This window comes from Carica papaya, chromosome 6, assembly GCF_054855325.1.
Source record: "Carica papaya isolate Zhongbai chromosome 6, ASM5485532v1, whole genome shotgun sequence".
Taxonomy (NCBI): domain Eukaryota; kingdom Viridiplantae; phylum Streptophyta; class Magnoliopsida; order Brassicales; family Caricaceae; genus Carica; species Carica papaya.
The window spans coordinates 135,113-160,207 of NC_142314.1; the positions used below are offsets into that span (position 1 = coordinate 135,113).

General features: G+C 34.3%; 3 protein-coding genes, 1 long non-coding RNA gene and 1 pseudogene across 5 annotated transcripts; 2 read left to right on the plus strand and 3 right to left on the minus strand.

Annotated features, from left to right (window-relative positions):
- Window positions 1–236: 236 nt before the first annotated feature.
- LOC110813811 (3-ketoacyl-CoA synthase 4 pseudogene) lies at window positions 237–2,423 on the minus strand (annotated as a pseudogene).
- A 1,571-nt stretch (window positions 2,424–3,994) lies between these two features.
- LOC110813733 (uncharacterized) lies at window positions 3,995–9,395 on the plus strand. Its single transcript, XM_022040977.2, has 3 exons — window positions 3,995–4,358; window positions 8,747–8,936; window positions 9,049–9,395. Exons 2-3 carry the CDS (start codon window positions 8,748–8,750, stop codon window positions 9,139–9,141), a joined length of 282 nt encoding a protein of 93 aa, XP_021896669.1. The 5' UTR covers window positions 3,995–4,358; window position 8,747; the 3' UTR covers window positions 9,142–9,395.
- A 1,242-nt stretch (window positions 9,396–10,637) lies between these two features.
- Window positions 10,638–11,442, plus strand: LOC148253157 (uncharacterized). Its single transcript, XR_015821384.1, has 2 exons — window positions 10,638–11,014; window positions 11,147–11,442. It is a non-coding gene; the product is annotated as an uncharacterized LOC148253157 (long non-coding RNA).
- On the minus strand, window positions 11,111–12,785 carry RL1 (RAD-like 1). Of its 2 annotated transcripts, none has more exons than XM_088222058.1 (2): window positions 12,205–12,785; window positions 11,111–11,434 (listed from the first exon to the last, which is right to left on the minus strand). In XM_088222058.1, exon 1 carries the CDS (start codon window positions 12,492–12,494, stop codon window positions 12,225–12,227), a length of 270 nt encoding a protein of 89 aa, XP_088078184.1. In that variant the 5' UTR covers window positions 12,495–12,785; the 3' UTR covers window positions 11,111–11,434; window positions 12,205–12,224. The 2 variants fall into 2 exon arrangements, with proteins under 2 accessions (XP_088078184.1, XP_021896724.1); XM_022041032.2 differs by having other exon boundaries at window positions 12,229–12,778.
- A 6,310-nt stretch (window positions 12,786–19,095) lies between these two features.
- Window positions 19,096–20,202, minus strand: LOC110813772 (glycine-rich RNA-binding protein-like). The gene is made up of 2 exons (XM_022041031.2): window positions 19,973–20,202; window positions 19,096–19,731 (listed from the first exon to the last, which is right to left on the minus strand). The coding sequence occupies exons 1-2, from the start codon at window positions 20,084–20,086 to the stop codon at window positions 19,372–19,374; spliced, it is 474 nt and encodes a 157-aa protein (XP_021896723.1). The 5' UTR covers window positions 20,087–20,202; the 3' UTR covers window positions 19,096–19,371.
- Window positions 20,203–25,095: the final 4,893 nt, after the last annotated feature.

A 25,095-nucleotide genomic window follows, 5' to 3' on the forward strand; every position in this document is an offset into this window, starting at 1 on the left:
AGGGTCGATAAAGCCCCAAAATACAAATATGAATCACACAATTAACAAAAACGCCTAAACGTTCTCAAACCATATAATATATTGTAGCTATAAGAGAAGCATGAGCAAATAAAATGAGAAAAGAAAAATACTTGGTCAGAATATGAGTCAGTAAGTCCAGCACTTGCCATATACCAAGGTTTTGTACCTTAACATGTAAATTTTATATGCACAATTGAAGATTGCAGACACCATAATGGGATACAACCACCTGGATTGATTATACATAAGAGCTATAAAGCAGAGGAGTACATGAAGCACGCTTCAAGCATTTATGCTATTCCACACAGTTTGAGGGCCAGACACGAAAGACATGAGATTTCCAACACAAATCAACAAATTATAGGAACAAAAGAACAAGATACCATAACAACGATACACCATCACCATTGCCTAGTTAATGTGTTCTTTTACCTTTTCTAATATATTAAACTACACAGCAATCTGCACAGGATACCTGTGGATACAATCTTCCCATGGGCTGTTAGAAGAAGGCTTTACATTGCGGAGAGCTTCCCAAACAGCACTGTTACACTTGAAGCCACTTCCAAAAGCAATCTGCCAAACGCGGTTACCCTTCCGCATCCTCCCCTTTGCCTCTGTGTAAGCCAGTTCGTACCAGATAGAGCTTGAAGAAGTGTTACCAAAACGATGCAGAGTCATCCGAGATGCCTCAACATGTATGGGTAGAAGCTGCAAGTTCTTCTCAAGCTCATCAATCACAGCCCTGCCCCCAGCATGAATGCAGAAATGATTGAAAGCCAGCTTGAAATCAGGGATATAAGGCTTGATGTTGGCACTAAAAAACTTCTTGGCCACCAAAGTGAGAAAAAAGAGAAGCTGTTCGCTTATTGGAAGAACAAGAGGACCCAAAGTTGTAATATTAGTCTTAAGCGCCCCACCAGCAATCGCCATCAAATCCTTGGACAAGGAAACGCCGGTTTTCCCATTATCATCCTGCTCCTGATGTACACATCTAAATGCCTTATCATCCGCCCCGCGATGGGTCCTCACTACATGTACAAGCTTATACTTGGCCCTCCACCTATCCCCAGATTTATTAGACAACAAAGCTGCGGCTCCCCCTACTCTAAACAAGCAATTTGGTATTAACATGGACTTCTTGTTACCAAAGTACCAATTTTGTGTTATGTTCTCTGTACTAACAACAACAGCATACGTATTCCTATGAACCTGCAGCATATCTTTCGCAAGATCAATCGCTATAACTCCAGCACTGCATCCCATCCCCCCAAGATTAAAGCTTCTGATGTTCCCTCTCAACTTATACTTGTTAACAATCATAGCCGAAAGTGATGGCGTTGGATTAAATAAGCTACAGTTCACCACTAGGATGCCAATGTCTTTAGGCTTCACATTAGTATTAGCAAACAGATTATCCAATGCACCAAACATCACCTGCTCCGCCTCCTCTCTCGCCGCCGCCATTGACGGCCTTGGCGGGATATAATGCATAGCCTCCGGCACGTAAGTCTCTTCTCCAAGCCCAGAACGCTCCAATATCTTTCGCTGAAACTCAAGAGACGATTCATCGAAATCTCCGGTGAGCGTCGAATGCTCCATAAACTGGTGGAACTTTACTTGTAAATGAGATGGAGGGCGATAGCATGAATAGTCAACCAAATAAACGGATCTGGGCCGGGTCATGATGTAGACCGTGGATCCGAATACGAGAAAAACGGCGCAGACGATGACGCTGACCAGATTATATTGGAGATGGAGCCAGAGTTGGTGAAGATCATCCGGGTTCATTTGTGATGCTTCAGCGATAATGACAGCCGTTAAAGGGACCAAGCAGAGGGTCAAGAGATGGGTTATGAGGTAGTGGTAACCCAATTTGACATACTTTAAATTGACACTCTGCAAGAAATCCGGCAGCCTCCTGGATTGCCGCGGGATTGTAACTCCTGCTACATTACTGGATTCTGTACTCATGGTAGGTAGTTTTAGTTAAGGAGTTGTAGAAAGAAGAAAGAGTAATTCCAAATGGCTGATTGTGACGGAGCCGTCAGGGACGAGGGGAAGTGGGTATATATCCGAAACAGAAGACTGACCAATGAGAAAACTAGACGGATCTAAATATATATTTTTTATAACGAAAAAGAAAAGAAGAACAGGATTTGTTGGGTTTAGGATGGTTGATACAACTAAAAAAACAACCAGTCGGCTTTAATGAACACGTAGTGTTGATAGATTGGAGTTAGAGAGAGACGTGGAGGTTATGTTGAGGAAGCTGAAACTGTTGATCTGTTTTTTCCTTTTTCTCGAGGTATGTCAAACTCCAGAGTCGCTCTCTGACTGGTATATTTGAATAGAATTGCGAAGAAGAAGAAGAAAAGGAGTACATAAGAAATGTAACGTGGAAAATTAAATTAAATGGGGTATGCTTTGGTGGGCACGTTTTTTATTTTTCATTTTTTTTTTTTTTTTTTTCCTTAAAGAAAAATCTTCGTAGTTGGACAGTCAGAGTTTGAGAGTCAAGGAGCGGAAGTTTCAGAGCCATTTCCGTGGGTTAACTTTTTTTGCAGTTGTACGAAATGGGGAAATATTTACCGTGATTTGACATTTATCTAATTACTTACCGTAATTAATTATATAACTTTTTTTTTTTTTTTTTACTTTCCGTTTTTTAAACTCCTGTGGGTTAAGAAGTGTAAATAAGAAGATAAGGCAAAAAGAAATGCTTGATGTTGTTAGAAGATGGTAGAGAATTTGTGAAGACAAAATAATAGTGGAGAAATTGGTGATTGTGGTGGACCTATGAATTGAATGTGTCGAAATCACTTGCGTCCTCCCCCCGCCCCATTTATAGCGCATTAAAAATTGGTTCGTTACTTTCATACGGTCTACACCACCATCAAACTCGCCAACCCATCGGTTATAATATTTTTCTTATTTGAATGATTGATTAATTAATTAATTAATTAATTTCTAAATTAACTTTAATTATCATCTGGGCAGGGTCATGATAATACGTAATATATTCGGTGAATATAAAATATGTTCATGAAATGTTTAATTCAATCAATATATACATTGAATATTATACACACGTTGCATTTTAAAATTTTTTTAAAAAAAATAAATCATTTTAATATATGTTGATTTGTAGTGGGTAGATTAATTAAACAATATTTCAATACTTAAATTAAAAAAAAAAAAAAATGATGGACCATCTTTAGAATTAAATGGTATTAATAGTGCCAGCAAAATAGTTGTTGTTGAATATTTGACAGGACAAAGCGTCTAGTTCGTGTAATGACCAATGGGTTTTAACACACTCCAACTAGATGTATAATGCCAAATCGATATGATCCGGCTCTTGCTTCTTTACGAGTTGAATGATGTTAAAGATTATAATATTAACTAAATTGAATTTCATAATGGCTAAATTTTTTAATCAGAAAAGTTAAGAAATGAACCTTTCTAACATAAACTTTGATAATTAAAAGAAAAAAAGTGTAAGATCACTTATGGGTTATGATGTAAAACAAAATTAATTTCAGTGTATGTATATATATAATTGATAAAACGTTGATGTTATTGTTTACATGCAAAAAGCCTCTGCTTCCCCATACATGGTAAAACAACAGCAGCATACGCCGTCAGCCCTTTTGTTTTCATAATTAAATTGAACCGCAAAAATCATGTGCCAACCCCCCAATCTCTTCTTCCGGCCGCTGCCTAAGCTGGCATTACCCGCTATTGGAACATAAATTTAATTAAATTGTATGTATCAAAATAATTGCAAATATAAAGAACGAGATAAGAAAAAGAAAAAAAAAAAAAATGAAGGAAGAGGAAAGTGGCGTCGATCCAACTCCTTCAGCCCTTTTAAAACCCAAAATTAAGTCCAAGCCCAGCCTCTTTCTTACTTAACTGCCGGCCCAACTCTGAAAAGAAGAAAGCGTCGAGGGAACGAACGCAAGCCGACGTGGCGGAAGCCACATATCAAGAGTCTAAACCATAGAGAAGAAACCAGGAGAGACGCGGGGAGACGGTGAGAGGCGCGGGAACATTGCTTGCGTCGTGTCTCTGATTCAGTAAGATCAGCAGTGTGAAGAAAGGAGAAGCGTCGATTTGATGCGACCAAAACACATCGAGGCCGAGAGTGAGGAGAAATCAGGAGCGTCAAACTGAGAAGCAAAAAAGGGAGGCTATCCGGCTCGATAAAGGAAAAATCCGAGGGAGGAGAAACCGAGGAAAAGAAGCTGAAGAAAGAAAGAAACAGGAAGAGAACGAAGAAACAAGGAAATTTCAGGGGAGACAAGTTCGACTCTTCTGTTATCGGGAGAACGGTATAGTCTCGTTCCCTCTTTTCCGTGTTTGATTTGTGTATGAAAATGTTGTTTGCAATAGAATTGAATTTGAAAGCAGCAGAAGGATATGGGGTCGGGTTCTCTCTATATGATGGTTTTCTTTTTCTATGAAAAATGACGCATGACAGATGCATTTTCTTTGTCAGTATGCTAATGTGAGTATATTATTCGCTTGATTTCTGTAAGATTATCCTCAAATCTGTTTGCCAATATATAAAAATAAGTTTGTTGAAAGAATGGAAACCACAGCTTAGGTTTGCTCATGAGTCGTTAGGTCGCATCTGTACGAGTTTTATGTTTGGTTTTTTGGGCATTCTGATCGTAAATGAGAACAGGTAGCCATTTATTTGATGAAATGATCAGTCCATGTTTCTTGTGGGTAATAAGGATTTGTAATTAATCTCACATGGAGTGGTGAAAGTCCATATTAAGCCTTGTAGCTCAAATCAGAATCTAAGCTTCTAGTTGATTTACATAATATGCTTGAAAAGTCAAATTTTCCCATATGATTTTATGGAGAAAGTACGTTAGAAGCTTTTCAACATGACAAAATCAAACTGTTAGATTAATGAAATATATGGTTTTTGCACCTCTAGATTGCCTTTTTTCCAAATCTAAATTGAGGAGTTTGGGTGTTTGCATAGAATCAAACTGTTAGATTAATCATAACAGCAAAGCTGTTATGATTTACGGAGGACCTTCCTCTTTCTTTCCAAAGGTTTAAGACAAGGCGACCCTCTTTCTCCTCTATTGTTTATTTTGGTCATGGAATCCTTAAACAAATTAATTGAGCAGGCCAAACACTTAAATCTCTTGGGTGGAGTTGTGGTGGGCAAAGACAACAAACAGGTTGACATCACTATTCTGCCGTCCCGAGACCAGTATGTTGCTTCATCTTAGAAGCATCTTACTTTGTTTCCAAGCTGTCTCCAGTCTCAAAATCAACATGTCCAAATTTGACAAAATTTTGGTTCTTGTCCCTACACCCCTTAACAAAATGATGTGGGCGAAAGGAAAAATAAACACATCCTTAAAGTATCCCGTTCACTCATGTTTACCACAAATGTCCCTAAATATTTTGGGGAGAGGCTATCCTCACAGCCACATACCTTATCAACAGAATGCCCTCCTGTATCCTTGAGTTTAAAACACCTTATGATTCACTACTTCAAGCATTTCCAACATCGCATATCCTCCACACAATTCCGTTTAAAATCTTTGGTTGTTCTGTCTATGTTCACATTCACAGTCACCTCAGAGGGAAACTTGATTCTAGTGCCCTCAAATGTGTTTTTGTCGGGTATTCTAATTCTTAAAAATGTTATAAATGTTTTTGTCTAATAACCTACCAATTCTATAACACTATGTATGTTACTTTCTTTGAGAATTAACCCTTTTATCTCACTCTTGATATTTCGCGGGATGTGAATATCCCTCCTCTACAAACTCCATTGACAACTTCAGAAAAAGATCCTCAATTGACAACTTTAGAAAAAGATCTTGTCCTTGAAATGACCAAAGAACCTAAATCTATCACAGAGACTGATAACACATTACCTGCAGTTAGTAAGTTGCGTGTCTATACAAGGAAAAACAAAACTCAAGGTAAAGATAAAGTACCTGAACCATTTATTGTCATGACTCAACTCCTGGACCAAGCACATAGAATAACACATGTAATGAGATTTCTGACTCTACTGATGATATTGACTTACCTATTGCATTACGAAAGGGTGTTCGTTCTTGTATTATGCATCCCATATAGGATTATGTCTGTCTTCGAAGTATCATGCACTTGTGAGCAAGTTTGATAGCATCCCTCCTGAACCAAGAATAGTTCATGAAGCTCTCAAAATTCCTGAATAGAATGCTGCTATCTAAGAAGAAATTTCAGCCCTTGAGAAAAATGGGACATGGGAATTATCTGATCTACCTTTAGGAAAGGTTCCTATTGGATGCAAGTGAATCTTCACCACCAAGTACAATTTTGATGGTTAGTGTAATCCGCTACAAAGCTCGACTTGTTGCTAAAAGGTTTACCTAATCATATGGCATCAATTATCAAGAGACATTTGCTCATGTTGCCAAACACAACACAATTCGGGTATTATTCTCTCTAGTATTTAATCTTGATTGGCCTCTCTATCAACTTGATGTAAAAAATATTTTCTTTAATGGTGATTTAGAAGAAGAAGTGTACATGGAAGTTCTACCTGGACTCAAAATGAATCCTCAAAAGGTATGCAAATTAAAGAAGGCACTATATGGCCTCAAACAGTCTTCAAGGGCTTGGTTTGACAAATTCACCAGGGCAGTAAAACATATGAGATATCAGCAATGTCAATTCGATCATTGTATCACAGGGAGAAGAATTGTTTATGTGGATAATATTATCCTTACAGGTGATCACAATAAAGAAATTCAGAAATTGAAAGAGTTTTAAGTTAGAGAATTTGAAATCAAAGACTTTGGGTTGCTCAAGTATTTCCTTAGAATAGAAATTGCCATATCCTTAAAAAGAATTTCTATATCTCAACGGAAGTACATCTTAGATCTCCTGAATGAAACAGGTATGCTTGGTTGTAAATCTGCTGAGACTCCTATGGAAACAAACACTAAACTTGGTTTCAAAAGTGACAATAAACCTGTTGATAAAGAAATGTATCAAAGGTTTGTAGGAAAACTTATCTACTTGGCTCATACAAGGCTTGATATCTGCTTTGTTGTTAGTACTTTGAGTCAGCTCATGTCTCAACCTATTGAAGAACATATGTGTGCTGTTTATCGTATTTTGAGGTATCTAAAGATGACACATGGATAAGAATTATTCTTTCAGAAGAATATGGTTAGAGATATTGAGATCTATACTGATGTTGATTGGCTGGATCAGTGACAGATAGAAGATCCACATCTGGTTACTACTCTTATGTTTGGGGTAATTTAGTCATTTGGCGTAGGCAGAAACAATCTGTTGTATTAAGAAGCAGTACTGAAGCTGAATTACAATCACTTGCACGTGGAATATGTGAGGGAGTATGGCTTAAAAAGATTCCACTAGAATTAAGATTTTCTGCTCCTATTGCAATAAAGATTTAATGTGACAATCAATCAACTATTAGTTTGGCTAAGAACCCTGTGCACCATAACAGAACTAAACATGTTAAGATTAATTATTACTTCATCAGAGAAAAAATTGAAAGTCCTTATGTGTCACTCCTATACATCTTGACTAGTTAACAAACAGCTGACATACTCACCAAGCCACTACCAAAAAGGGAGTTCAATAATTTTGTATCTAATTTAGGTTACTTAACATCTATGTAACCTAGATTGAGGGGGAGTGTAGAATGTTCATATCTAGGAATGTATATATACATGTATACTTACATTAGGGACAGCTGGTATTGTTAGGATAGCTGGGTGTTCTCTCCACTAATTTTGTAGTTTTTTGTTAGCATCTTTTAACCGTTTTTTGTTTTGGCCAAAAGCTTATATATTTGGCACATTTGTACCTATGTAAGATTGAAGAAAATTAGAAGATTTTTCCTCGTCACACAAACTTTCTCTCTTTGTTTTCTTCATTAATCTTAAGTCATGTGTTATAGTAAGCAAATGGAAAAAGTTTAGGTTTGCTAAACAACTCAACAGACAAACCCGTGCAACCCTAACCTACAACCATATGTAATATTTTCCTTTTTATTTATGTTACTCCTTTTTTACACTGGATTTTAAGGATGTATGTGTTTTTGCATTTTTGTTTATAGAATTGAGCTAAGTTGCTCTTGAATACTTCAATTCTTTTTGGTTGATTTTTAAATCATGTTTTTACTTTTTATTTTTATAAAGAAATTTTGTTGGAAAAGAGGCAAAATATTACAAACTAAGTGGATAAGTTTATCCTCCAAAAGAAAAAAGTACAAAGAAAAAACTGTATTGATATAAAGTAGCAATCCGATTCTTCTATAATATGATAAAGAAATATATGGCTGTTTAGCCATGTCGTAGGACATAATCCACTGTACTTCTTGTGCGCTATTTAATCAATCAATCAACACCACGATTGCCCAATCCTTTTGTCTTTTTGTCTCAGTTTTCCTAACCGGTTTATGCACATAAATAGTGCTATTATTCTCAAGTGTTTAGCCCCTGATAATTGAATCATAACATCTCTATTTTAATCTTCTCTGATAATCAATTTGATACCTTTAGTGATCACCATATGGTTATGGCCACTTAGTTTTGAGTGAGTGGATGTTTGCTAAAGAATGCTGTTAGAAAATGTCACTTGAAAACTTTTAAATAACTTCCTTTTCTTTTTGGGTTCGGTGACTGGGGTTCAAAATGGTTTCATATACGGGAAATGTTAGAATGGAATCACAAAGAAGTCAACCTGAAAAGCAGTCGTCTACTGCTACCCCAATGCCTGCTGTTACTTCATGCCGAAAGAAGAAGACTGACGATGCCACTTTCTTTGAGGATTTGAAGGACCACATTGATGAGTTCGTCCATGCATCAATGGATGAACACAAAACCTGCTTCAAGAAGACCCTCCAAAAGGTTTGTTCCATTTGTAAATTTTGATGGTAGTGCTCTCTCTTCACAAACTTGTTTCCTATAATGTTATCTTTGTATGTTTGTTTCTGACTGAATTGTTTGGGTTGGATTTCAGATGTTTGGAATGTCAAAAGTTGTTGCAGGAAGGAGTGCTGAGACTAACGGAGTTGAAAGTTCTCTTCCCCTTCAAACAACAGTTTCAGATTAGATTCCTGTACCATCTTTTGCGATCAAGCTGGCTGTAAATTGCATGGAACTTTCATATTCCCAAGATGGGCCTATGTCCATCTGAGTTTTGTACTTGTATGCCCTTGACCAGAAGTTGAACAGATTCATTGAAGCTTTAATTTGTGATAAATTTGATGGTGGGTCGGTGGCTCCTACAGATCACAAAATTAACTGGATGAAGCTCTCTCATGGTATATTGGTGATGAGGTAATGAGACCATTGCTTGATTTTGAAGATTTCTGAACAATGTGGGTATAGTTGTCATGTTGGTGTTTTGGCTTGCCAGCAAAACATCATGTTATGTGTGGAACATTGTGTGTGTGTGTGTGTGTAAGCAACTAAATCAATTTAGAATATGAAGTAAACATGATTTGGGGGGGGGTGTCGGGGTCTTATGACTTATCACGTGTTTAATTTACTGTATTCTTGATGTAATATGGTAGCCAGTTTGGTTAGGTCATTGTGGGAATCATTAGTTTCAGTTTGATTGTGGGTTCAATGTCGTCGTAAGAGACTGCGTAATTTTATGTGGGAATTATTTTAAAATCTGCGTCCTCTTATTAAATGTTTTGTGGACATGTGATAGATAAATATATGTATATATTTATAGTGGCTGGGATATGGAATACAAATATTTAGTACCGGGAAACACGAGCAGGTAGTTCAACAAGTTAACCTAATAATCACTTACTGTTGTGGTGACTTGAGGTTTAAAATATACAGTTGTCCTTGGATCATAGGAAATGAGAATATTAAATTGGCGGTTGCAGCATTTGTTTACTATTGTCTTAAGGGCTCAATAATCTCTTAAGTATAGTAAACTGTTTTAGGGCTGATCTACCGACAAGATCCTAATTTCACTTAACCTTACTACCAGAAATAAGTATTCTTTATGTTTAAGGCTTGAGATGGTTATTATGAGTAAACTGGGTTATTTTTCTTTTAGACAGCAAGCATAGATTTGAAGATGATTGGACCTTGAATTTAAGGGAGACTGTGCATTTCCGTAAAGTAATCACCGTAATCAGAGTTATTAGGCTTTTAGGGTAACATGTAGGTTAATGTAATTTCCTTTCGTTAACATAACACAACATAAAAGGGCACAGAGATTAAAGCCTTTATTTGAAAGTTAAAATTGAACTAAAAATATGTAAACTAATTAATGGATTCACTTGTGGTAGTTCTCTACATATATGGGTGAGCTTCTCAAGTTTTCGACCTAATTTCTAGAAGGATATTATCCTTGTGAGGAGAAAAAGACTGAGTTTAAACGAATGTTAAAAATGTAAGGCATTGATAATAATTTGTAGCAGCAGGTAAATACTATTCCACTTTTATAAGTTTGATTACAATATTTTTGTTTTGTTTTGTTTTTTTTTTTTCTTTTTTTTTTTGAAATAAAGTCTAAATCAAATTAACATATAAATTTCACCAACCCTAATAATTAATTATGGTACATGAATATCTAAAAACTGTTATCAGTTTGGAAAATGTTCTTGCTGAGAACGTTTTCTAATTATCCCAGATGAATCTGATTTATAATAAAGTCATATGATTGATGATATTTTTTCTTAAATTTAATAGAAAACAGAAAAAGTAACATATAAACTTCAAAAGGCGGAGACGAGTGGATGGAGGAGGGCCTTTATACTGTGGCCACATATCTCACTTCTCTTTTTTAACTCATTTTAACCCCTTTAACTAATTAATTTCAAACTCCAATTTCCCGCCTTTTCCCTTTTTTCTCTCTCGCACAAAATGCCCGCCATTCATCTCTTATTTCTTTTTACTCTTACCAGCAACTTTTTTTTTTTTGCGATCATTCCAATGATCTCAGATCATAAATCACCAAGGTCAGTTATACGGTTATAAACCCAAAAATCGATTAACACCTCTAATTATGATTCTCCTTTACTCTGTATTGCGTGATTTTTATCGAGAACTGCTGATTTTAACAAAGCTAACGTGGAACTTATATATTGCAGATGTAGCGAATTTGTTACACATCATAAGACTTGGAAAAAGAAAATTGCGATGCTCATCTCTTGATACACGATGGATTTGCAGTGACAATAGAGGAATACTTGACAAAGAGTTGGCACAAGAACGGAGAAGATGAAGAAATAAGACCAGAATCACCGGTTGGCAATTCTCAAATAGGTACTGTCTTTATAATGCATCCTTTAAGTAATGATAAGAGTAGATTATATGTAGATCTTTATTGTTGATTAGGTGACAGGAAAACTTCTTAGTGCAGCTTCAGATTTTTCATCCTGCAAAAGGAAATTTGAAAAAAATAAATAAAAAGAGAACTATACTTATTTATAATAATTAATAATCTGACGAAAAGAACAGGACATTTTTTAGTAGTTGACTAGAGAAGAAATTCACGATAGTGATATGTATAGTTGAGTTAAGATGCCAGGTGAAAACTGATTGCAAGATAACATACTTTGGATCTACTTCTGATTTTTATTGAGAGGACTTTGCTTGTTAGTAACTGAGGAGGAAAAGAAAATTAGGATTTCTATTTGTAACCTTGAAGGGAAGGGAAAGTTTGGTATTGATGTAGATAGTGCCTGCTGACCAAGCCTTTGTTTGGTTCAGATTCTGAAAGTGCTTTCCTCGTTTTTGACCAAATTATTATCAGTCGAGCTAGAAAATACAGCTAAATATATGCACCAAATTATTACTTACTGTGCGGAGTCAAAAAAAAAAAAATGACTGTAAAGTTTAGGAGGATAAAACTGTTCGGCGTTATACCCCTTTTAAGTTTTAAGATAATCGGATAATAGGCTAGGTCCTATTATAAGACTTCGCTTCCTTTAATGGTGGAATCGCATGGTTATATAAAAAGCAAACATGTAAGTCTCTACTTATTCGGTGCAGAATGTAGCCATAGGAAATACTAGGCGCTAATAAGGGATGCTGTGCAGGTTAGGAGGCTATCCCTCTATTCCGCTTAATTTGCTCAGGTGATATTGTGGGGTTTCTTTCTTTGTAGAAAAAGAAAAAGAACCAAAATAAAAAAATATATACGTACTGTGCGCTGCTTATATTATACTACCTCTTTTCCTCTTCACTCATGCTCCCTCCAGTGGTCCGGTATTTCGGAAAGGGCACGTGGCCTGACTCGATATGTTTGACATCTTCAACGAGGAGCTCATAGTGCCTTTTCACTTCCTCTGCTGTTTTCCCACCCACAGCCCTGGCAACATTATACCAGCGGTCAGGCGTGTCCTTGTCATACACTGCCAGAGCCTTCTCAAAGGCCTTGTTTTGCTTGGCAGTCCAAGAGCCGGAGCCATGAGCCGACATTGAACTAGATGCCATCCTTAGTTTAAGATATAGATAGTGGAAGCTTAGGTAGAGGTATTAATTATTTGAAGGATGATGCTCTTTAATGCTTGTGAGAATCACTACCAATGATAGTTCTGTTATGAACTGCGAAGGCTAAAAAAGCAAAGATTAGAGGGTGTATAGAGTCAAAAGGAAGCAGGCTACTAGTAAGGAGGGTTGATATGCGCATTGAGGTGGCAATGCCCGCTCTTTATAGGCGGAGTAGAGGAGGGGGGTAAGGTGGGGTAGAGCCAGTTGGCTTAGAAATCTTGCAAAGGGTAGTAGAATTTCAATGATTTGTCTTCGCAGGAACCACAAATCCACACCGGACAAAGAACAAGAATAAAAATGTAAAAATGAGTATTACCCTGAACAACAATAATAATTTATAAACAGAATTAAGTCCTTTTCTTTCTTTATTACAGTCTTCATATTATTGCACTAAAGAATTTCTACATTAAGTTCTAGTAACGTGGACAACTCCACTATACAGAAATTCTAAAAACAGTATAACCTATAAAGCCCCAAAAATGCCTTTCCACGCTAAAATAATACATTTTTAAGCATAATTCACGTGGTTTGGTTTATGGTAGCTTCTTCCAGGACTGTAAGGTAATTTACTGTGGCAGAAGCTTGAGGAGAAAAGTATGCTAACAAGGAAAGCAACAAGGCAGAAATCCGAAGGTGAACTTCTGCCAGGATTTTCTGCATACTACTCTAATGTTTTTGTTCTGCATCAAGAACGACTTAAATGGGTCCATGCTTGAACCACGAAAAAATTCCCTAAACGTGCTACGACTTTCACGTGTGCACGATAGTCCATATATTCTCTCCAAAAAAGTCCCACGGCAAAGGAACTCTTTCACTTTCTTCATTATATATGGGATCCTGTAAGCAATACTCTCTCCTGAACAATATTCCAAGCATTCTAGCTGGCTAGCGTTGCCCGTACAACAATTATCTTGTTTTACTTCCTCTCTCGCAGGAATGGTCAACACATCTTACCTGCTCTTTCGGCAGTAGTTGGAACCCCTTTATGGATGTTTGATTTTCCAATTAAAATTTTCTTAGCAGGCATATTAAGCACTCTATTCTTTTTCTAGTTAGTCTCTGCACAAGATCATTTCTTGGATATTTTTCATGCAAGCGTCTTTAGTCAATAAGTTTACTTTTGGAGATACCTATTTATTTTGCACTGGAATTTCCTTTCGTTTTTCCCCATTGTGCAATGAGATCATCATTTCTGATCTTCACTGGTGATCACTCAAAATTGAAAAAACATGAGTATTGGCTGCTCAGTTCTTACTCTCTTATTCTGAAGAGTGATGAATGCAGTGGCAAATGGTAAACATAATCTGTTAATTATCATCTTGAAGATACCAATATATATAATTATAGAACTCTAATACGTTAGGAATGGAAGTAAATATGATAAATAGGTGATACAACTGGAGATAAACTATTCCGTGCTATAAGAATTTAGTCCTTAAATGTACCGAACACTTCAAAAGCAAATACCAGTTGGTCCAAAACGCAATGCAACTATAAATGATACAGGATATCCAGGTGGGCGTTCTTTTTGCTTTGTTGTTAGCCGTACTTTAGGATGGTGTGCTGGAGTCACGAAGATTGGCTCATACAGTTTGGCCCTTGTTCTTTAATTTTAATATATAACAGGTGGAAAATATTTTTTCCTCTTAGTTTTCCTTCATGTAAAAGGAAAAGTGATTGAGGTTTTTCTTATCTGGGGTGGACAAATGGTTGGAGCTTGTTTGGCCCATACATCTGTTCCATCCGTGGTACCTGTCAGCGGTGAAGATCCATAATCATATCAGAATTAATATGAATTCAGTGATGGGCAACCTAAATGCAATAATGTGGTAGAATCTTTTTTCTAATGGATGCGAGAAACCTGTGTCTCATATGGTTTTAACTTTTCTCGTCTCTTGTGTTTCAATGTGTTACACAAAAACATCAATGAAAAATCTGGTCTGAGCAGAATTTATTCTAGAGCTTACGCATCAAATGTCTTCTAGTTTGTTTTCTTTGCTTCTGACTAACAAATAGGGCCTGCTGCTACTCATTGGAGAAATTTCCACACTAGCTTTTACCAGGTCATGTGCTACGGTAGAATATCAAGACTCCAACTGGAGTTAATGATTAATTTCTAAAAATAATGGAGTTATTATCATGTTGTTACATATTGTCTCTTATTCCAAACATCTGCATATTGCAAATAACATCTTAATTAATTCGTGTTATGCATGTATGGATCGTCAGCTTGATCAATGTCCCCATAAGGCAATTTTTATTGGTAAGATTTTGTTTCCCTAAAACAGGGATTAGCCTATTTAAACTGTTCATTATCCATAATCCACTTACTCAGGAAGTATCTCAATCAAGAAAATGACTGTTTATCGGGAGAGGCTCAAAAAATCTGTTTGGAATAAAAATAAATAAAAATATCTTTAAAGGGCATCAAAATTCATAGGCCGGTGGTGGATACCATGGATTTAGACTACAAGTTGATTAGAATAGCCCCAGCCTATATGGGCCTGCCTGCCTATGTTCTCTAAAATCTTGCAAGTAGCCTATAGTGAAATTTATTCACTACTACTGGAATTCTTGGAGCCAGTTCAACAAAATTAAGAGCTATAATGATAAGAAGTTTTTTTTTTTTTTTTTTTTTGGCTGAGGAGATGCATGGCTTATGATTCTTTCACGACTTACGACCTTTGAATGATAGAATGAGGTCTAACTTGTGTCTGAGGTGCAAAATTATTGATATTCATTAAGAGGACTACGGAGGACAGATAAGAGAACTGAATTTATCTAGCTTTTATTTTCCGTTGCAGCGGAGGCTCTGGGATGCACCTGCATGATGCACTCTTGTAGTTTTGCCTTTCATGTTTTTTTTTTTTTTTTTTTTTTTTTTGGAAGGAGCGGATCTATGAAAATTTTTCAAATATGATTACAGAATTCTATGTTTTTATTAAGTAATCATCATGTGTTTAATTATGATAAAGGGCCACGGCGCTTTTGTGTTTGTAAGACTAGTCTCCGTGTGTATAGCAAACTCGTAATATTATTAAAAGATAGTAGATTTGTTAGCACTCATTGAAAGTATGTCCTCTAGCGTCAAGTTGCACGAGTCATTGTCATGGATATTGGCCACAAGGTAATGGGGCTAATTGTGATCATTGGTTGAAAGTTACTTGAGAAACTTTCTAGGAATCAGTACGAAAAAAAATAAAAAGTTGATGCTTTGGGATACGCTTTTCTGCTGATATTTGAATCTTTATTATTCGTCTACCCACTAGAAGTAATATCTGCGAATTCCTCCTCTCTTCTATGACTTGTCCTTCTACCAGTGGTTTCTATAAGTGGGAATAGTTGAGCAACAATGGACTCTCGTATGACTTAAGCTGTAACTTTGCTTATGTATGATTTAGTGAGCTCGGAAGACCTGATTCAAGGACCACTGAACTTTCGGGTCTTAAATTAGAGGCCACATAGCCCCAGGAATCTATATCTTATACCAATGGAAAAGAGTGCTAGCCGGCCGCCGCAAAAGCATAAAGAATTGCTTTCTACATGGAAACTTTGGACAAAAAAAAAAAAAAAAGAGAAATAGAGAATTAGGGAAAAGGAACATTGGTTAGTTGGATTTAGTTTAGGAAAAAGGGTTAACGACTAATGAACTATGCAGGGAGGGAATATGCATATCGAAATGCTTGTTGTGTGAATGAGATTTCTACAGCCTCCAAAGAAGGATGACAAGTTTGTTTGGGTGTGATTGGACCATTTTCTTAAATGCGATTCCAACTTCGAAAAGGCTCAAAGAGAGCCAATTTTAGGCGATAATACATCTCTGGCTTAAATAATTTTGACGAGATATGGTTCGATCATATGGTTTGATTTTCACCAGTTGGCATTCCCAATCCAATTTTAATTGCCTGTGAATTTTCTGCTCAAGTTGTCGAAAGATCTTTTGCTCCGGAGGTTGAGATAGAGACTCCCCAATCATTTATTTTGTTTTTAAAAAATAAAAATAAAAATGCATTTATAAAATTTGCACGCTTGCATACCGTACAATGGTTCTGGCCGTAGAAGATTCAGTGAGAGCAGACCAAGATATTGTGGGGCATTGATTCTTGTAAGTCGTACCCTTCTTCGTGGTTTTTCCCTCCGGCTCTTTTGTCGTTCTCACAAAAGTGCAAATTGAAATATTCTCTTCGTTTAACAGTAACTATCCAATCGAGGGATGAAATTACTGTTTTAACACGATAAATGGGTCATGGCATGTTGACAAAAGGACATAATTATCTGCTTCTATCTTTGAGAGAATCACATGCCTAAAATTGAAATATTCTAATAACATGGTATCTTGGTTTACTTTATTAACTAAATAAATAAAATTAAAAGTATTTTTTTAAGTAAAATAAAAGTTAAAACTACAGATTTAAATACAAAATTTTTGAAAATATTAGCTTTTAAATCCACCATCCAGCGTTTGTCGCATGCTCTTCATCCATTGCGACACAGACCCCTGCAGCACATTGCCCACCCACCCATCCACAATCGCCTCCCAAACTCTATCGCCACTTTCAATCCGTCCTGACAAAAAATTTAAATTTTATTAAAATTAAATAATTACTAATTTTTATTTCATAAATTGTGGTAGAAAAAATAATTTAATTAATTTTTTGTTAAGTAAATATAATATATTTGTTATATTATGTTCGTACATATAAATTACATATTTTATATTATTTTAATGTTTACAGTTATTTTATGAAATATATAACTTTAGTTTATTATCTTGAGACACTTTTTAATAATTTTAATATCAACAGTTATTTTAATTAAGTATTTAGTTTCTATTTTTAAGATGTCAATAATTTTTATTAAACACTTAAACAACTTTTGTTCAAAATATTTTTAAACACACTTGCTGTGAAATGCACCTTTAATAAGTTGAAATATTAGGGTAGTGCAGGTTGTTTTAGATGCTGTTTCCCCATATGATGTTCTTTTAAAAGTGTTAAAAAACTTTTCTTGTTAGCATATAGTTTTTCTTTTTAATAAAATGTTACTTAGACAGGAGGGAGAGTAGAAAGCAATTAATCAATGAAGATATAAAGCATTGCATGTGTATGATCACCAATTCCACGTTTATGTTCTCATGCTCGTTCCCAAAATGTGACAATATCAACCGTAGGTTCTAAAATACCTCCGCTTCCCCACCCGAACAGAGAATCTCCACAGGTACTGCTGCATGATCTGTGAGGTTTTGTAATTTCCTCTATCTGTAGGGTTTTCTTTTCTATTAGTGGCTCAATCTTATTGATTGCTATGAAAAGGAGAGTCTGGATTGGATTGGAATAGGATGGAACCTAACCTAAATGCCCGTTCCATCCTAGATGCACATCTTGCCACGTTTTGTGTGTTGCCAGTGGACAATTTGGTCCAAAGATGTTGAAACCCAACGGAGAAACTCCTCAAGGTTTAGAAGAGATGATGAGCAAGGGAATTGAAGAAAGTATAATTAATAACTTGTGATGTTAGTGGAACCGACGGTGGATCAAGATTCTGTCAATCAACTAACTGCCAAGTTGGAAACCAGTGGCTATCAAAGGACGGAGAAAAACACAGAGATAATAAAATTTGACTAATTGCTAGGATTAGCTATTAGCCCGAAAATCTATTTTTGAAGTTACATAGGTTTTCTTTATAAGGTATATTTGTTGCTCGCAAGGGTCCACTTATGCAACTTTGTTTCCATATCTCTCGAACGCGTTTCTTTCACTTGTTCCTGATAGTAAATGATTTCTTTTAACTCATTTCTTGACATAATGTTGGCAACTCGGACTTCATTCTCAACCATTGGATTTCTGTGAATGTGCAGCTGAGATTGGACTAATGATTTTATATATATATATATATATTTTTTGTAGAACTCGGTCCAACACTAGATCTTTCTTAGCGATTGGGTTGACGAGAAATATTAACTTGGTATTGGTACGTAAATGGGCTCTCATCTTATTGGGACTTAGAAAGCACCGACAGCCATTGGGCCATCCCCATATGTAAAACTACTTATTTGGGCTCTCCCATAAAGAAGGCCAGTATCCGCTACGAGACATCCCATCCCAGGTTACGTATCCTTCTTTGATTTTCGTTACGAATACAGGTTAAACAGATTCCAGAGGAGAAAAGAGCACGCAGCAGGCGTCATGATTATATACGACACTGAGTATAAAAAATATCTAGTCTCTCAAAAAACGGAGTCAATGTTCAACCTACAGACCCGTATCCGATCAAAAACATCTTTAATAATCCAAACAATAAATAGGTCGTATTATCAGAACTGTTGTGATCATGAGATCTACATCAAACAGCTAAAACAGCTGTTTTCCCAATCGACAGGACCATATTTTCCAGAGAATAAATGGAACGAACTTATTAAGAGGGGTCCAAAAGAAAAGCAGGCAACTCTAGTATCGGACCATTATTTCTTTTTGTTCTTTCTAAAGTTTCAGATCTGAATGGCATAAAAGATGAACGCAATAATTAACAGGAGTAGAACAGGAAGTGTTGAAATCGAAATATACTTTCATTTCATTTCTTTAATTTTTAATAAGAACAGACCCCGCTCCATAACCATAAACCCACTGCGATCAAAAATAGAGAGAATCCCAAAAAGGATCCATTATGCAGAACAATAATACATGTAACATAACCCAGTACTTAACACCTAACACATTCCCCCCCCCCCCCCATAACCCCAATAACCATAACCCAGTACCCATCACCTCAACTCCTTCACCGTAGGCAACAACAGTCACTTCACCAACTCTAGAGAAAAAAACTAATTCCTCCAGTTTCCATCAGAGCTACCTCTTGAGTACCTCTCACCTCCGTAACCACCACGCCCGTAACCACCACCGCCCTCGCGGCGACCACCTCCGTAGCCACCTCCACCATATCCACCTCCGTTGTTGCGGTTATAGCCACCTCCATCACGCCTTCCACCGCCGCCTCCACGGCTGAACCCGCCACCGCCACCACCACCTCCGCTTCCGCGGGACTGAGCTTCGCTGACGCTGATGTTACGGCCGTCCAGGCTCTGTCCGTCCATTCCGTCGATCGCATCCCTCATCGACTTCTCCTCCCTAAAAGTCACGAATCCGAACCCTCTTGACCTCCCCGTCTCGCGATCGTTAATGATCTGAACAATAACCCCATTCAACGCAAACATATTAGACAGATCTGAATGCATGACCTGAACAAATGATAAAAAATAAATCGATCGATCTTCGCCTTCGGTTAAAAGGAAGAAGATGGACGTACCGATTTAGCGTGAGTAACAAAAAAATAGTAACAAGAATCAATCAAGTAACACAAAAGAGATCACAGATCACAGATCACTGGTTCGGGTCAGATCTGGGTCCGATCTCTGTCTAACGGACCTTGGACTCGAGGATCTCGCCGAACTGACTGAAAGCCCGCTCCAAGGACTCGTCGTCGGTGGCCCAGGCGAGACCGCCGACGAAGCACCTGTACTCAACTTCTGCAGAAGCCATATATTAGGTTAAGGAAAATCTTTGGGAAAAATTGGGGGACGGGCAAATATTCGAAACGCGAAGATTTTTATGCAAATCCCCTAACCAGAAAACAGAGCGTGAGAGGAGCGTAAATCGCTTCAGGCTGGTTATATAGAAGGCCTTGATGTTAACTATGGTTAGTTGCTGAGTTATTAGGGCGGCGCGCAATGTATGCCCTAACTAGGGTTTCTATTCGTGAATGAGACGACTTGTTTGGCTACGAGTATCAAGTTGTCATCAATCAAGCCTTGCCATTAAATTTTATTTAAACATAAAGGAAAACGGCTTATATACCATATGGTTTTTATATATTTTGTTTTATTTAATTAGTTTTTTATTATTTTTATGTTTGAATAAATTTTATAATTTTTAAAAATTTATTCACAAAGTTTCTATGTATATATTTTTAGATTCTTTATTTAAAAAATCATTATAAACTAAAATATTACTGAAAATAATATTTTTTATTAATATTATTTATATATTTTTAATACGATTATTAATATTGTATTGATTCTTTTGCAGCTTAAATATTTAAATAATTTATTTATTTTACATAAATTGGCTTGTATTGTATGTTATTCTTTTCACTAAATATATTATGTATTTTCAAAAATTATTTAAATAAATATATTATTATTTATTATGTAATTATAATATAATTACTGACAAAATCACTAAATTATAATATTTTATAAATTTTATTAATATACATATAATGTAATTATCACGGTGATATATTTTTACACAATAAAAAAAGAATTTAAAATCTATAATTTGTTAGTGTGATCGGTAATAATAACTCTTTTTTTATTAATAATAATAATTTTAAACTGTATTTTTATATGTATATTTTTCATTATTAGTTTTCAATATAAACCGAATTTGAAGTTGAAATATAGTAATAGTAATGTAATGACATTTTATTTTTTTTTTAGAGTCTTAAGATACGCATAATATTTATGTTTTCTACAAATTAATGACTATAAATTTATAATATGTTATTATATCAAATATTTGTTAATATTAAAATTTATATAATTTTTTTTTCAAATTAACTGTAATTATCTTTTATATTAGTCACAATTAGTTTAAGTTATCTTGAAACAAATCATTACTAATCTAAGTTTTGTTATTTTTGAAAACTTATAATATTTTATAATTTTTCAAAAAGTGAAAGCCTTTGTAGTGAAAAGCTAAAAAAACTAATAAATAGCAAATAAAAAGGTAGAGGATGATTTGAAATTAATGGTGGCATATTTAAATTGTAAAAAAATGTTTGAATAAATTTAATGCAAAGATAGATTCTATAATACATTAAATTTTGATATTTCTTTATGTTTAATGTTTCAGCTTTTTATTAACATAAAACTAAAGAACAAGAACAAAAAAAAAAAAAAAAATCAAGGTATAGTTTGCATTTGGCTTTGAAAGATTATGCATACAAAATACAAAATTATTTTCAAGTTATTGTGTCAGTAAATGGTGGGAGCAACGTTGTATTTTAAATGATATAAACCAAGAATCAATGACTTAATTTTAATAATTTTTAAAAGTTTAAGGTTTATTTCAACTCAAAAACGTTAATTAAAGTATTAGGACAGGTGCTTAAGCAAAACAAATTATAATTTAATTAACATGGTAAACACACAAACGATGTTAGTTAAATATTAAATGAATGTATTTAATGTAAAAGAAAATAATATTTTACATTATTACTTTGTTAATCAATGGTTCAAATATAATTATAAATAAATTAAAAGTAAAAAATATAATTATTTATTTGTGAGTAATGCAGAAAATTTTGCTTCATGTTCTAATACTTTTGAAATTATTATGTGGAACTTAAAATTCAATATTTATTCGATAAATAAAATTACATAATATTTTATATAAATTGATAAAAATATGAACCTAACAAAATAAAATTATATAATTTTTATAAAAAAAAAAATGTTTTGTATGTGTTAACACCAAATTATAATCAAATTTTTTATTTTTAATTTAATATGATAAATATTTCGGACATTTTTCTTTTTAATTTTGTTTGTTAAAAGGAAAACATTGTTTTAAATGTTTTCTGTTATACTGAACTGGGGTTATGATATCCCGGAATATACTTAAACTTGTAGCCAAAAAACAATTTTAACCGTGAACTTCAGTTAACGGTCTAGTCATGCCGTGAGAAGGTGGGCCCGAGTGCTGGGCCCACTTCACGTGATTGTAGGAAATTGGGATAGACATAAAGCTGCAGTAGATATTTTGCCGTTGTCTTGAAGAAAAGATCGAAGGAGATATTTTACACGCTGCAAGTACAATTATGTCCCTCCGGCTTCTCCCATTTACGTCCAATGCCTTTTTCGTGGGCTTACTTTTTTGTTAGGCCCATGGTCCACGACTATCTTACATACTAATCCAAACCATCTCTTATTAACAAGTCCATTAGCTTCCCCCGTGCCACTTTTTTGTTATAATTCTCTTCCCAGGGAGAAAATAAATAATTTTAATTTTATGTATAGTTGTAATATTTAAGACATAATAATTAATATTTGGTTAAATTTTTTACTGTTAAAATATGCTTAAAAGGGGGAGAAAAAAAAAATAACCCAACAAGAATATATTCAATGGCCATATCATTGCATGCTGTTACATAATAGTACCTTTAAGATTTTGTTTAATAATTATTATTATTGTAGCCTTCAATAATGGGTTCCAAAGTCAACCGGTTGACTAAATATTTGATAGTAACAGTATCGAAGCTTTTTCTTAAGGCTCCAAAACACAAGCGTTGGCCCGTTATTTTTGACTGACTTGATTTTCAAATTTTTCAATTAGGAAAAAAAAAAAATGTCGACAGATTAATACATCCTTTTAAAATTGTTAAGTAATGAAATTGGACCGTTCAAAGTCCATTGATATCTTCAATCTTTTCTCTTTTGGTTTTTAACGAATTTATTGGTTTAATTTTTGGTTTAATGTTTTTTTTTTTTTTTTGAGTGCAAGCCACCCGAATCTCACACAAGATGTTTCGAACACATCAATCAATTGTCACATTAGTTAGTTAATAAGCTTCCCCATAAAGTTGATAGATAAATTTCTACAACTTTTATAATAATTAATTTAGTAGATATACTTTCAACCCTTGTTTTAAACTTTAAATTTCTTCTAATTTTTTACTATTAAAAAATTATTATTTTTTGTCTTTTTTGTGTCATGGGAATGTGTAGTCTGTTAAATAAAATGAATAGTTTAAAGATTAATAAATTTTAATAGGTAATGTGCCTTTATTTTATATTTGAAAAATTATGTAATTTTAGGAAGTGCCTCTTTAATCAGCGAGAGTAAAATGATATATCAAAATATTATTACTTTTTTTTTTAAGATCGGATGTGAATGTTAGTACAAAAGTCACTAGGTAAATATTATTTATTATATATTTAATTAATATATATATACACACACACACACACTATATATTAAAAAAATTAAAGATGATGAGAAAATAGTATATATATTTTACTGAACTATAAATTATAAGAAAAAAGAAGTAGAGAATGAGAATGATGATATACATTTAAAAGGAGAAGCGTGAAAAGGACTTCCAAACCAACCAATACGTGAAGATGACAGCATGTTTGGAATTATTTTTAAATATGTTTTTCTTAATGACAAATATTTAAATATGTTACATATATCTATATGTATATATATATATATATATTCTGAATTTGAATTTTAGAATTGTCAAGAAAATGGGATGGGATAATTACAAATCTGACTAAAGATTAAGATATTTTAAAAATTAAGAAAATGATGACCAAGTCCAATAAATGAGAAGACAGGTGGAAGACGTAAGCTGCTGGAAATGGTGGTTGACTGACTTTTTTTTTATTGTTCATTTTGTTTCTGCTATTTGTTGTGTGAACCCAAATTACAAGAAAATTCCAATACGGAAGAAGTCAGTGCCACCGTAAAATCAATTTCTATTTTATAGTTAACAAAATTAAATGGCAGCAGAAATTAAACAAAATTCACCAACTTTACTTTAAATAATTCATGCACAATTTACCATCTCTATTGCTCATTTTAAGGCCATTATGCTAAAGTTTATGTTTTTTTTTTTAAATTTATTTATCAATTATAATGATTGTCATACAAATAAATATTTTCTATTACACGTGTGGAACCCTATAAATAACCTCTCTTTTTTTCTTTTTTTTTTTTTACACATGCCGAATAAATTATTAAAATTTACTATCCAAAATTCATTACATTTTGTCAAATTATCTATTGTAAATTTATTCACAAGGGAGTTAGATGATATTTTACCATCATTTATTTTAGTTGTAGATAATTCGTTACAAAAATATTATAGAATTACATTAAAATTTTAATATTTTCTATTTAAAAACTACGAGTTCTCACAAACTTTAATGCTATCTTTTTCCTTAGTAATCAAATGGGGAGTGGGGGGGGGGAGAAGATGAGATCTAAAAATTATCACAGACAAGCTCGTAATTTTTACAACATTGTGATTTAATATGACATATTTTATTGAAGGTTTATTGGATTTTGATTCACTTGGATTACAAATACTATTAAAGTTCATTTGTATAAGTCGTTCTTCAATTTTGAGGATTATATTGTGTTTTAAATGGGTGTGATCTACCATTTTTTTAGGTGTTACTTTGAGCACTGTTTAATTAAGGTTACAATTGTCGTTGTGAGCATCTAACATTCTATCTCAAACTTCATGACTAGAGTTAAAACTTGGAACATAAACAAGTTTGGTCATATGATTCAAACGAATAACTATCTTTAATTTAGGATATTGAGTATTCGTAAAGCATTTCAACATAAAAATTCTTAGTTTTTGAAATACCTTGAGATAACTCTTAAAGTCTAACTAAATAATATCCTTACTAAATGAGATCTTCCGATTTTAAAAAATTCATAATAAATGGATCAATGAGAGATATATGAATACA